The 14,533-nt window shown below is 35.1% G+C and overlaps 1 protein-coding gene across 8 annotated transcripts in view; it reads right to left on the bottom strand.

The window, feature by feature from the left end:
- The window catches only part of LOC127877592 (P-selectin-like), a 53,722-nt gene extending 39,765 nt beyond the window's left edge, over positions 1 to 13,957 (bottom strand). For 5 of the 8 annotated variants that reach the window (XM_052423603.1, XM_052423606.1, XM_052423609.1 and 2 more), the window contains exons 1-8: positions 13,826 to 13,957; positions 12,827 to 12,991; positions 11,878 to 12,146; positions 2,737 to 2,797; positions 2,454 to 2,552; positions 1,994 to 2,167; positions 1,484 to 1,657; positions 1,023 to 1,196 (exon numbers count right to left, since the gene is read on the bottom strand). In XM_052423603.1, the coding sequence (XP_052279563.1) occupies positions 1,023 to 1,196; positions 1,484 to 1,657; positions 1,994 to 2,167; positions 2,454 to 2,552; positions 2,737 to 2,797; positions 11,878 to 12,146; positions 12,827 to 12,991; positions 13,826 to 13,889 (1,180 nt within the window). In that variant the 5' untranslated portion in view covers positions 13,890 to 13,957. Of the gene's footprint in view, positions 1 to 546; positions 697 to 1,022; positions 1,197 to 1,483; positions 1,658 to 1,993; positions 2,168 to 2,453; positions 2,553 to 2,736; positions 2,798 to 11,877; positions 12,147 to 12,826; positions 12,992 to 13,825 lie in introns of those variants that run through there. The other 3 variants (XM_052423613.1, XM_052423610.1, XM_052423608.1) reach the window with 3 other exon arrangements.
- Positions 13,958 to 14,533: the final 576 nt, after the last annotated feature.

The raw sequence follows: 14,533 nt of genomic DNA, 5'->3' as shown, positions 1-14,533 counted from the left end.
TACTACTTCTAAACTAACAATATCGTATGCAGTGTCGGTGTATGACACATTGCCATGTTGTGGTGCCCATAGAGGCCCACAATCTGCCATAATAGTTAACACACTTTTTGCAGTTATAAGTCAAAATGTACAGTGTGATAATTTAGCTAGCTAGCAGCTTATCGATTTAAAGCAGTATATTTACCATGCAACCAATAGTATATTAATTGTTTTGAATTAAATAAAATTGTTATTGCAAAATTAAGCTTACGCATGGCAAACATTTAACTACGGTGAAACTCACCAAAGACGTTTGATATTTATTATTACATTAATGCGGAAGTCACGAATTGTGTACACATACCTTTTCACAGTCCAAACCAATCTACAACATGAGTACAGCGAACATGCACGTGTCACACACTAACACCACATACGGGTCTACGGCTACAATATCGTGTCAGGCCGGATACATCCTAAATGGAAGTAACACATCCAGCTGTGACAGCAGTGGACGTTGGAACAGTACTGGTCAGACATGTGTTGTTATTGGTGAGTTTTGTAGTAAACTGTTCCAATATCCACTGCTTTCACAAGTAACCATTCAAGTGCCAGGTAGGATGTATCCTGTCTGACAGGATATTGAAGCCATAGACCCATATGTGGTGTCGGTGTATGACACATTGCCATGTTCAGGTGCCCACAGAGGCCCACAATCTGCCATAATAATTAACACACTTTTTACAGTAATAAATCGAAATGTACAGTGTGATAATTTAGCTAGCTAGCAGCGTATCAATTGAACGCAGTCTATTTACCATAAAACCAATATTATATTTATTGTTTTGAATTAAATAAAATTGTTTTTGCAAAATTAAGCTTACACATGGCAAACATTTAACTACGTGAAACTCACCAAAGACGTTTGATATTTATTATTACATTAATGCGGAAGTCACAAATTGTGTACACACACATATTTACGGTCCAAACAAATCTACAACATGAGTACAGCGAACATGGTTATATACTACACAACTCACCAATAACAACACACGTCTGACCAGTACTGTTCCAACGTCCACTGCTGTCACAGCTTGATGTGTTACTTCCATTTAGGATGTATCCGGTCTGACACGATATTGTAGCCGTAGACACGTATGTGGTGTTAGTGTGTGACACGTTGCCATGTTGTGGTGCCATTAGATATCCACAATCTGATATAACATTCAACACACTTGATAAGTCATTAGGCAATGTACATTGTTGTAGTCAGCTAGCCGGCAGTGTGCTATTTGAAAGAAGTTTAATTATCATGAAACCAGATGAATTATAATTTTAAAAATCAAAGACGTGGTGTTTGTACGATAATGCTAACACAATGCGAACATTTTACTACTGTAAAACTCACTAAATAAGTTTGATATTCAATATTACATTGATGCGGATGTCACAAATGTATAAGATGCGTACAGCGACCACTGTTATATACTAAAACACTCACCAAGAACATCACACGTTTGAGTAGTACTGTTCCAATACCTGCTGCTGTCACAGCTGGATGTGTTACTCCCATTGAGGATATACCCGGTCTGACATGATATTGTAGCCGTTGACCCGTATGTGGTGTTGATTTGTGACACGTTACCATGTTGTGGTGCCGTTAGACGCCCGCAATCTTTCATAATTATTAACAAATTTGTTGACGAAATAAGCCACACAAAATGAACAGTATGAATATTCAGCTAACTATCAGTCAGTTATTTGAAAGAACTACATAAACCATGAAACTAATATTAACATAAGTATGATAACAGTTCTTAATTAAATGCGAAATGTTTACGATTATTGTAAAACAACGCGAAAATACAACTACTGTGAAACTCACCATATACGTTTGATATCCAAGATAAAATTTATTCGGATATCACGTATTTGTACATATACATATTCACGGTTAACACGAAACTATAACATGAGCACATCGAACATGATTGTATACTACACAACTCACCAATGACAACACATGTCTGACCAGTACTGTCCCAACGTCCACTGCTGTCACAGCTTGATGTGTTACTTCCATTTAGGATGTATCCGGTCTGACACGATAGTGTAGCCGTAGACCCGTATGTAGTGTTGGTGTATGACACGTTGCCATGTTGTGGTGCCATTAGATATCCACAATCTGTCATAATTTAGTGAAGTCATAAGCGAGATGTACATTGTAATTAAGCATCTACCAGGCAGCAGTTTGCTAATTGAAATCAGTTTATTTACGATAATACAAGTTGGACTAAAAAATTTAAAAAGGTTGATTTGTATAAAAGCAATGATCCAATATTGTTGTTCGCATTAAAAAAACTCTACGATTAACAACAACAACAACTCTGAACAAACATACTAGGTTATTAAATACATTAATTAATAATCTTTTATTTTATAAACGTAAAACAAAAATTCGATGCACTTGCCAACAGGTTCACATTCAGGCACATGATTACTGCGGCCCGCACAAACTTCTAGTACGTCCTCCTTAATCGGCTCGTATCCGTTCTCACAAGTGAAACTTTCTTAAATATCAAGTCACATTCATATGTATTAATTATCTCTTATTTATATTGATTATCAAATATGCCTAATGCTATTCTTACTAAAAGCGACTACGTTGGAATGATTAATATTTGCAATGAGAAGTCATATTATTAAACTTCGCATCATGGTTTCTTGTAATATTGAATTCAAAATAATACATACCAATTGTTATGTTATCGACTCCAATATAAGCATTAAGGGACGTTTTCCCTACAAATTCTACCTGCAAATTATCAAAACATATTACCAGTATTTAAAGTTTCTTAAGTGAACAAGGGCTGTTTGTAAAACATGCATGCCCCCCTAAATGGGCTATAAGTTGTAGTAGCAGCCATTGTGTGAATACGTTTTTTGTCACTGTGAATGGTGGTGGTGGTGGTGGTGGTGGTGGTGGTGGTGGTGGTGGTGGTGGTGGTGGTGGTGGTGGTGGTGGTGGTGGTGGTGGTGGTGGTGGTGGTAGCAGAAGAAATAGTAGTAGTAGTAGTAGAAGTAGTAGTAGTAGTAGTAGTAGTAGTAGTAGTAGTAGAAGTAGTAGTAGTAGTAGTAGTAGTAGTAGTAGTAGTAGTAGTAGTAGTAGTAGTAGTAGAAGTAGTAGTAAAAGTAGTCGTAGTAGTCGTAGTAGTAGTAGTAGTCGAATTAGTCGTAGTAGTAGTAGTAGTAGTAGTCGTAGTCGTCCTCGCTTCGTCGTCGTCGTAGTGTGGTGGTGGTGGTAGCCGCTGCCCTCGTCGTCGTCGTCGTCGTGGTCGTCGTCGTCGTCGTAGCCGTCGTCGTCGTCGTCGTCGTCGTCGTCGTCGTTGTCGCCGTCGTCGTCGTCGTCGTCGTAGTCTTCGTCGTCGTCGTCGTCGTCCTCGTCGTAGTCGTCGTCGCGCCGTCGTCGCCTCGTCGTCGTCGTCGTCGTCGTCGTCGTCGTCGTAGTCGTCGTCGTCGTCGTCGTCGTAGTCGTCGTAGTCGTCGTCGTCGTCGTCGTAGTAGTAGTAGTAGTAGAGTAGTAGTAGTAGTAGTAGTAGTAGTAGTAGTAGTAGTAGTAGTAGAAGTAGTAGTAGTAGTAGTAGTAGTAGCAGCAGCAGCAGCAGCAGCAGTAGTAGCAGTAGTAGTAGTAGTAGTAGTAGTAGTAGTATGCATTACAAAAATGCAGTAAAATTTAAATATATTACAAGGGAGGCAAATCTGTAACAATAAATTTAAACTTATTGCATTTGTTTCCCCTGTAGTGTATTACCTCCCCTGTCCTGCTTATATTTATATTAATCAACAAAATTAAACATTAACACAATATTTAATATACAAATATACAAAAAATCTCATATTCTGATAATATTTTTACTGATCCACTGTATTTTACTAAAAGGATGATGTTTTATTGGACTGATAATTATAGATTTAGGATTACAGACCAGTTGCTTCAGAAATATTGTTCAGAGTGTGCCCTGTTGGCCGCGTATGCATTCTTGAATTATCATTCAAAAAACCACTTTACTATTTCGAGTCACCGTGACCTTGACCTTTGACCTAGTGACCTCAAAATCAATAGGGGTCATCTGCGAATCATGATCAATGTACCTATGAAGTTTCATGATCCTAGGCCCAAGCGTTCTTAAGTTATCGTATGACAACCACCTGGTGGACGGACCGACCGACAGACCGATCGACAGACCGACATGAGCAAATCAATATACCCCCTCTTCTTCGAAGGGGGGCATAAATATTCAAACAATATGTTATATGGCTACACTCGTAAAATTATTCACATAAGATATGTTTACATAACATCACATTACATTAGCATTGTTTTGAAATGAATAATAAAGCGTACATGTGTCTTAAAATTGGAGGGATTGGAATGTATTGCAATGTACATATAATGCTTCGCACTGCTTCAAAGTGCGTTGCAATACAGCCATGTTTGTTGAACACACATTATAAAATAAAACCACAGAAACAGAGATAAAAATAAACAGCAGTAACAACAACAATCCATTTAAGATAGACTTACACCAAAATAAAACATTAAGCAAAAATTTACAATTACAAATTAATCACAAAGCAACACATGTTACTTGTAAATATGAATGGACATCAATGGTGCGTTTGTTAAAGTACGCGGCTGCCCCGTTAAATCGAAATCAAAAACACAGACACATGTTGCTCTAACGGTGATACGACAGTTTATCAATCAGAAAATAATGTTTCTGTTAGTAAAATGTCAAATACATGTAAATGTCCACTTATAGCAGTACAATTTGTATTATATAAGTATTTTAACGAATAGCATTATTCCCCACTGGTCTAATGATTTGACTTTTAAACGATCTATTCACCATTGCATTCGCGACATCTTTTTTTAGCTCGACTATTATATATGAAATATATATAGTGGAGCTATCCTACTCACCCCGGCGTCGGCGTTAGCGTTAGCGTCTGCGTTAGCGTTAGCGTTAGCGTCTGCGTGCAAATGTTAAAGTTTTCGTACTACCCCAAATATTTTATTTCTCCCTTCACATATTGCTTTCATATTTTGCATACTTGTTTACCAACATAACCCCAACCTATAAACAAGAGCAGACAACTCTATCAAGCATTTTGTCATAATTATGGCCCCTTTTCCACTTAGAATATGCAGCAAATGTTAAAGTTTTCGTACTACCCCATTTATTTTCATTGTCCCTTGACATATTGCTTTTATATTTTGCATACTTGTTTACCAACATCACCCAAACCTATAAACAAGAGCAGACAACTCAATCAAGCATTTTTTCATAATTATTGCCCCTTTTATACTTAGAATATGCATATTATTGATAAATCTATGTTAAAGTTTGCGTACTACCCCAAATATGTCCTATATCCTTTGACATATTGCTTTTATATGTTGCATACTTGTTTACCAACATGACCCCAACCTATAAACAAGAGCAGACCAATGTATCAAGCATTTTGACATAATTATGGCCCCTTTTACACTTAGATAATTGAACATTTTGCTTAAATTGCCATAACTTCTTTATTTATGATCACATTTTATTATTACTTTGACAAAACAACACTTACCTGAATACCACAATGGATTCCACCCAAACAATACCCCACGCCCCTACCAGAATCCCTCCCCCCCAACCTCACCCCCCCCCAAAAAAAAATTGTTTTTTTTAAATATCATCTAATAAATTACCACACCCCACATTATACCCCCCTCTCACCCCCACCCCCCTACCCCCCCTACCCCCCAACCCCCCAATATTTTTTTAAAACATCATCGAATAAATACCCCACCCCACATTATACCCCCCTCTCGACCCCCCCCCCTACCCCCCCCCCCCCCAAAAAAAAATATATAAAAAAATCCTTTTTTTATTTTTGAAAGATCGTCTACTAAATTATTGAATATGAACAATTTCCCCATGATGGCTTACGTTATACTGTCAAGCACTCGAATAGTCGAGCGCGCTGTCCTCTGACAGCTCTTGTCGTAAATATCGATGAATTGAAAATGATTATGCCAGTTATAGAAAATGATTTAATTTTCAAATATTAATTGCATACCAAATGTCATAATCGGTAAGATTATTATACTGCAATTAGTCATTCGCACAAAAACAGATGATTCCGGAACACGACATATTTTAGTAAGCAACCTGTCTTTTTAAAGGGGCCCTTTCACGTTTTGGTAAATTGAAAAATAAAAAAAATGTTTTAGATTCGCAAATTTTTTCGTTGAAGTTATTATATTGGTGAGGAATCAGTAATACTGAACATTTACCATGTTTTTAAAATATCCATTATATGCATCTTTTGACGGTTTAAAAACCAGAAAATTATAAAGCGCAGCAACGCGAAACGATTGAATAATTTGGAGAGTTCTGTTGTTTTCGTTATATTTTGTGATACTAAGAGGATCGTTTATATAACTTATAAAATTAATCACTGATTGTATTAGCAATGATGGCCGAGTGGTCTAAGCGAAAGACTTTTACGCCAGGTGTCAGTGGTTCGAGCCCAGTTGAGGTTTACTGTTTTTGCTTTTTAAAATTCTATTCTTTTTTTTTCTCTTGAGCTTTTTAGACCCAATGTTTACTTTTTATCAATATAAAGCATTTAATGACAAATTTCAAAACATGCTAAAATCTGTGAAAAGGCCCCTTTAACTAAATTCTCAATACAAATTAAATAAATCTTTCCGATTAATATTGTGCTTTGATTTAATTTTAGAAAAGCAAGCAAACAGATAAAATCTTGTATTCAATCCCAATTTCACTCGTTTCGAAATACTTTTCATATTCTAGTTTCTCAAAACAGCTCAAGATATCAACGTTTAATTTGTAAATGCTGTTTGAGACTTATTTCATATTTTCAATTAAAAACATTTACACTGCGGGGAATCACGTGATCACAAAAGTACATCGTACGCACAAAATGGCGGAAAAAGCTCTCGCTTAATGACGAAAGTCAAGGTATTCTCATATTTTATAATATCAAAATAAATGATAACTATGCGCAGAGTACCCGCTCAGTCGGCTTATGTACTCTGTTTATTGTCGTTTTTATTAGATTTCTATAGTTTTCTCAAACATTCAGGAACAATAAACAATGAAAATTAACATCGTCTGAACATACTTTATTTTGACGTGTTTGCTATTCAAGACGACAAACAACGAAATAAATACAACAGTTTCTGTTTGATTACATGCTTAGAATATTTCGTACAAGGTTTTGCACGTTGTTTAAGCATTTTTAGATCTGTGGCGACGAATTTGGAAAATAGTACATCGTCTGAACGTTTTTTGTTTGCGTACATCGTCTGAACGGTTTTGAGTACATCATCTGAACTGCTTCTGTTTTTACTTTTAATGCGATGTTTATCATAATAAAATTCTAATAACATCTGTGATCAGCCAAGCGATTTTTTGTCCAAATGACGTTCCGTTCTATGATCAAAAAACACAAAATCCTGTGTTATTTTACATGTTTACATAGTGTTTAATTGTATTAAATTAAATTTATTAAAGGGATCTTTTCACGCTTTGGTAAATTGACAAAATTGAAAAAAGTTGTTTCAGATTCGCAAATTTTCGTTTTAGTTATGATATTTGTGAGGAAACAGTAATACTGAACATTTACCGTGGTCTAATATAGCCATTATATGCATCTTTTGACGATTTTTAAACCTAAAAATTATAAAGCGTTGCAACGCGATACGATTGAATAATTTGGAAAGTTCTGTTTTTGTCGTTAAATTTTGTGAAACTACGAAGATTGCTTATATAAGGTATAAAATACGTTAAATTTGTGTACTCGGCGGAATAGCTCAGTAGGCTAAAGCGTTTTTACTTCAGGACTCTGGCAGGACTCCAGGGGTCACTGGTTCGAAACCTGCTCCGGGCAATGTTCTTTTCCTTTTTTAAATTTTATTCTTGATTTTTACTGGAGCTTTTACGATCCAATGTTTACATTTATCAATATAAAGCATTTAATGAATAAGTTAAAAAATGCCAAAATCTGTGAAAAGGCCCCTTTAAAGTAAATACAGGTCACGCTAGAAAAAAGGTTGTTATTTATATATATAAAGGCATGACAATAATGTTATACGAGATATGTCATTTGGACGAAAGATCCTTGGCTTTTCACGTATTTATATTTAAAAATACCAAAATTAATGTAGTTTGCAGTAGAACTAAACTTAACTTAACATTTCTTTTTACATACTTGGCACATGTGAGTGCTTATTAAAAATACAATGCTCGGCTCTAAACAGTGGCAGCTCTGAGCTTGCGGTGATTTTTTTCAAGCTTCAATAATATATGTAGTATATAATATTAAATGTAAATTTTAGTCTGAATAACATATATGTGGTAATCAATATATAATTATTTTTGTGAAGATACATGATTGATGTCATCAAATAAGTTGATATAATTAGATGTCTGTTATATATAGCTGTTTTTTTTTATTTCAGAATGCGCAAAAAGTCACGTCGATCGCTTCATCGTTTGAAGAGAAAGCGCTTGAAAACATCGCAAACAATACGATTAGTTACACCAAAATGCATTTCGTCAACTGCATGTCACACTGGAGTTTGTCTGCAACAAATTACACCTGTTATAACGCCAATTAAGTAACCATTTCGTTCACCAGTGTATAAAGTATCTCCACCCAAAAAAGCGAGCAAAGAAAAGCATTTCTGCAAGAGCTCTTTTTGAGCAGCAGCCATCTTGTGAAAAAATATGCCGTGGCATTCATGACTCTACTGAATCAGATTCTCTTCTGAACATTAACAATGGATCAGTCGAAACGAAAAGCGAACAGTTAAGTGGAATCGATATCGTGTGAATATCAAAGCTATGAGAATACTACAACACAAGCAGACAATTTAACGAGATACATATTCATAAAATAGTTTGTACTAATGTATCTAAGATATGAAATAGTTGTATATCTACATCTCATATATTAACTCTTCTCAGATTCTACCACCTCCTTTAATACCAATTTTATGAATTGTTATAGACTTTCCGAACGCTTTAAGAATGCTTTGTGCTATTTTATGCCAAATACATATTATGTTTATGTTATGTCATGAATTTAATTTTAGATGTTAATAAAATAGTCATTAAGACCTAGTGTTATATTTTATATGAAACATCATATAGAGGCCCTCGAATACATGTATGTGTTATTTAATCTTGACTGTGGTCCGAAGTGGCCACACGCAGGAAGTAAAATATTTTATTAACTCGAATAGCTAAATAACTGATAAAATAACTTCTACCGGACATGTGCACAATTTGATGGGGGGGGGGGGGACAGATATAAGACATTAGCAAAAAACAGCAAATACACTTTACAAAAGTTATGATGCTTCAAGAGGAATTTACTGGATTAAAGCATTTTGAGGACTTTTATATCTATTATCTATGTTACATCTATTATACCCGGTACATGAATGTCTTCTAATCAGAATATACTGCTGTTGATAGCTTAGCGCAATGTTGAAATTATGCATTTGTACACTTCAGCATGTGGTGCATTACAATTAGTGCTTAGGGTATTTTCTACATTGTCAGATACAAGTTCCAATAGACAACATCAGTGCAGCAAGATGTTTTATAAACGATAGTGTTAACAAGGTTTTTCTATAGCCATACAAGGTAAACTGCCCCGCTCCCTAGTGGCCATGTTTTTCAACGGACCGTTACAATTTTCGAATTCAGCCGAGGTATCATAACAACAAATGTTCGGAACAAGTTTCATGAAGATTGAAGTACAAATGTGAATTCAAGAGTGTTAAAAAGGGTTTATTATAGCCATGTGAGCAAATATGCCCCCTTGGCGGCCATCTTTTTCAACAAACCTGGACCATTTTCAAAGAAAGCTGATATATCATTAAGACATACGTTTTTATCAAGTTTCAAGAAGATTGAACTATAAATGTGAATTCAAGTGTTAACAATCTTTTTCTTTATTTTGACCAAGTGACCTAGGTTTTAACCTGGTGTGACCCAGTTTCGAACACGACAAAGATATCTTTGGGACAACTTTTATTACCAAGTTTCATGACAATCGAGCAATACATGTTACCTTTAGAGTGTTAAAATGGAAAAATGTTGACGACGCATTAAGGACAAATGGTGATCCTTAAAGCACACCATGAGCACCTTGTGCTCAGGTGAGCTAAAAATAAGAAACTTAACGTTATATGTTTTATGAAACAAATGTAATTTTTATTTGCACTAAACTCAATTTCCAGTACTTTATATTGGTTATGTCATAGAGAGGTAAAGATTATGCACATATACAGTACATATATTGGAATGTTCACAAATTCAAATATATGACTGTTAGTTTGAATAAATTCTTTATCACGGTCATTCTCAAGATTTATTTAAGTCATATCACGGTGATAATTTTCTCATCAATCCCTTGACCGGTTCAGCTGTTGGGGGGAAATGAGGGACAACAATACAGAAATCCTCCTCCAGTCAAGTCTGTTGTGTGCTGCTTAGAGTAATTCATCCATGGGAAGGGATGTCCACTCTTAAATTATCCATCCAGGTTTCATTCTGACGGCCTCGGCGTCGACCTCCCTCTAACGTGCCCTGGAGAACAGTCTTGCACAGAGAGTCGTGCCTGGTGACGTGTCCAAACCAAGCCAGCTGTACCTTAGCACAAATATTCGTGGTCATGTTAGTGCAGTTATAAAATTGCCCTTACTGAAGCTTGTTTCATTCCGTTCACTGTTTATTTACAATATGAGAATACCTTGATTCTCGTCATTAACCGAGAGCTTTTTCCGCCATTTTGTGCGTACGATGTACTTTTGTGATCACGTGATTCCCCGCAGTGATTTAACTATGACCATTTGGTTCTTCATAGCTACTTTCGTGCGCGTGTTTCTTGGCTGCACGTGCAAATGGAAGTATGTAAGTTGGTGGGTGATTGGGTGGTTGGGTGATTGGGTGTGGTTATGGGTGTATGGGTGTGGTGTGTGTGTTGGTTTGTTTTTTTTGTTTTGTTTTTTTTTGTTTTTTTTGGAGGGGGGGTACACATTTAATGAAAAAGCAAAAACTGAAACTTAAAGAGTACCGATTATGTGAACACATGAAATTACTTTGACAAATTGGACGATGCAGCCGAAGGCAAACACAATCCACATAGTTAAAAGAATGTATGTTATATTCGACGTTTTCGAACTTTGTATTTTAACATCAGCGCATGTTTAGTAGCACACTTGTTGCCGCAATGAAATGGAACAATCAATGTTTAAATCAAGATTTAGCACAATGCTTCACGTAAAATCGAGCATTATGCCTCAATTAAAGATTATATTTTCGTTTGATTGTTTATATTTTCAAGTTTCCCATAAACGAAAATGTTAATCAGAGGCATTATGTTAGCATGTTACGATCCCGTTATTGTGTTTTAAAATAAACATTTCAATTTATTGGAGGGGTGAGGGCATCTTAAACGACCCATACTTGGATCAAACAATTGTTGAGAGCATTGGTACACTTTTACAATAACATAGATCATTATTTTAAACAAAAGAACTTTGTATACCGATATTGTAGTTGGCTCGATTATTAATTTAGGTTACCAGTAGTAAATTCTGAATTATGAATGAATAATTATACTTAAAAATCGAATGAACAAAACACTTCTTACAAGTAACAAAATAAGCAAACATCTCATTTTTACTATTGTCCTAGATATTTAATCATCTATTTCTATTGATAATTCGTACTTTCATCTTCTCAACTTTATTGAGACTTTCATTTTGTCATAAATTGTAAATTTAAACAATCCACATACCACAAAATTATGGATGTTTGCCAAAAATAGCCCCTTCTCTCTTGTCCAGTTCCTAATCCCTCGACCAGTCACGCTCCACAGTAACACTGTGTCATTCTCCTCTGTGCGTATCCTCACGTTAAGTGTTGCTATGGAAGCAGGAAGTACGTAGTAGAAACTGAGACACGCTTTGCCTTCTGGTAACAGTGGCGAGGTCATGGAATACGAACTTCTAGGAATAGCATTCAGTGGGTAATGCGGTGGATCAAACAACGCGTAGAAGTCGTTATCTGAAGAAAATATTATTAAAGTACATACTTTAAGTTGCAAAATGTAATTATTTCAGTTACCATAAATTATGGTTTATATACAGCATATGAACACTCCCTTATACTTCCATCAGCAACGTTCCACAGGTCAATGTCACGGTCATCCATGCACCTGTCCTCGCGTGACGTGTTGCAAATGTAGGGAGAGTATAGACGAAACTTAGACACGATAATCCTTCTGTTAACAACGAATTTTAAGGGGATAATTGGGGTTCAAAAAAGGCATAGATGTCATCATATGAAATAAATACTTTGTGTTTATCAATTGTTGACCCAAAAAACGTCTTGGTTGTGTCCATGCTTTTCAAAACTGATACTCATTTTAAGTTAAATATTTTAATTTGCAAATATAAATGTGATTTTACCTGAATTTAAACCCGGCTACCCTTTCTTACTTCCATTATTTAAGTTTATAAGCTTTAACAGCGCATGAGTAAGTGATCACATAATGAAAAAAGTGTTTTGTTTTCGTTCTTTTTTCCGTATGAAAATATATAATTCAGATCACAGTGTATCAGTTGGCTTTATACAATCAGTAAATGCATCGGCCTATAAACATTTATGTCTGCAACCTGCATGATTTAACATGTCTGAATTATTTACAATTAATTTGTTGTTCCATCCAATAAATGTATATTTACCTTTGCCTCCGTTGAGAAGTTGATGTCCCATAAACAAGTAGTGTCCCTTATGAATTCCCCACTGGCTTATTACGTCGTAACCACACGTGTCGTTATTTGTAAACGAACAGCTTCCAACCGCGTGTTGAATTGAACTTGGTATGTTTGCTACACTGTCTGGTAGATCTATAAAAAGAAGAACTCAGTCTTAGTGTTCAAAAACATAAATTTAAGGGATTTGTTCACAGATTTTCGTAATTTTGAAAAACAACTAAGTGAATACGTCAAACACAAATGTAAAATGTTTGAATAGTCATAAATAATAACAAAATCAAGAAAAAAAGTTAAATAACAAATATTGCTTATCCCAGGTTTCGAACAATATTGCCTATCCCGGGTTTCGAACTTAAGACCTCTGGAAGTAAAAATTACCACCGCCCCACACAAGCTTTAAGGTGTTCTGCGAAACATACGTTGAGATATTTTAGGTCTCAACGTATTTTCAAAATAATCGAGAAAAAACGTTACATACGCTTTATTATTTAACAAGTTTAAAATTATGATTAGCCATTATTGAACCGATATGTTTAGCATTTCTCTTTGTCAGGAGTACTACTTCGCCTGTTTAAATGTACTATATGGATTATATTTTGAATCTTCGACACTGATTTTTAAAATCATCATTTTACCAAGCAGTTAGCTGGAACAAGTCTTTTAAAGAATCTTAAATACAAACACTCTCGTGGAATATTTAAAATGTTATCAGGCAAGTGTACAGATACTTTTATTCCACTAGTGATACCCATATGTAAACAGATTGTAACGTTATTCCTTGAGACAAAAGGGATATTTGATTTAAATTAGTTTTTCAATATCTGGCAAAACAAAATGTGACATGAAGCATATGACTCTATTGTACAACTCAAATGATAATGTACATATGTGGAGGATTACCAGCTCTTAGAAACGACAATTTGAGAAATACTTATCAAACGGCGAAACAAAAAAATAAAAACTAACCATTGTTCACAATAACCAAAATGAAAAAAACTTTAATTGAACACATCCTGTTGAACACTTCCATTTTATCTAAACTTGTACATTGAGTTGGTTACAATATATCTCAGTTATCGCGTCTCGATTCACAAATATGCTTTATCTGTTTGATATCTTAATGTTCACCGTTATCTTTTTTCAAAAGTCCTTACCTTACCATAGCATTTTATGTCAATACACTTTTACATTGTTTTGCATTATTTACCAAAAATATTTACCGTTAAATTTAGTGAGCGCGTTCAACAAAATATCCGGAAATAACACTGCTGAAGACAGATATTGTGAAATGATAAACGAGAAAATTGTCGTTGAAATTAATAGTAATGCCATTTATATTTTATATTAAATAAACACCTACAAGATCAGATCATCGAGTTTAGCTCTCTAGCTATCAACATGGATTCTCGGACACCAGATTGTTCCAACACAATGACCGATAACTCTTTTGAGATTAACTCTTTCAGTGTTACTAACTATACATTGAATTATGTGATCATATACCATCCGATATTGTTGTCAGTGAAAAACGTCTAAGACCCAAATACGGTAAATTGCTTTGTGAGTGTCAGGCAGATTGAAGATCTTTTAATACTTAACGTTTTCAGAAAGTAAAAGCAAGAATACATAGCCTTGTTTTTTTCAAGTTATATATATTTAGATCTAGTTAAGTGC

Source organism: Dreissena polymorpha, chromosome 4 (assembly GCF_020536995.1).
Source record: "Dreissena polymorpha isolate Duluth1 chromosome 4, UMN_Dpol_1.0, whole genome shotgun sequence".
Lineage (NCBI taxonomy): Eukaryota > Metazoa > Mollusca > Bivalvia > Myida > Dreissenidae > Dreissena > Dreissena polymorpha.
The sequence above is the reverse complement of the archived record's forward strand: the minus strand, read 5'-3'. Positions and strand labels throughout refer to the sequence as shown.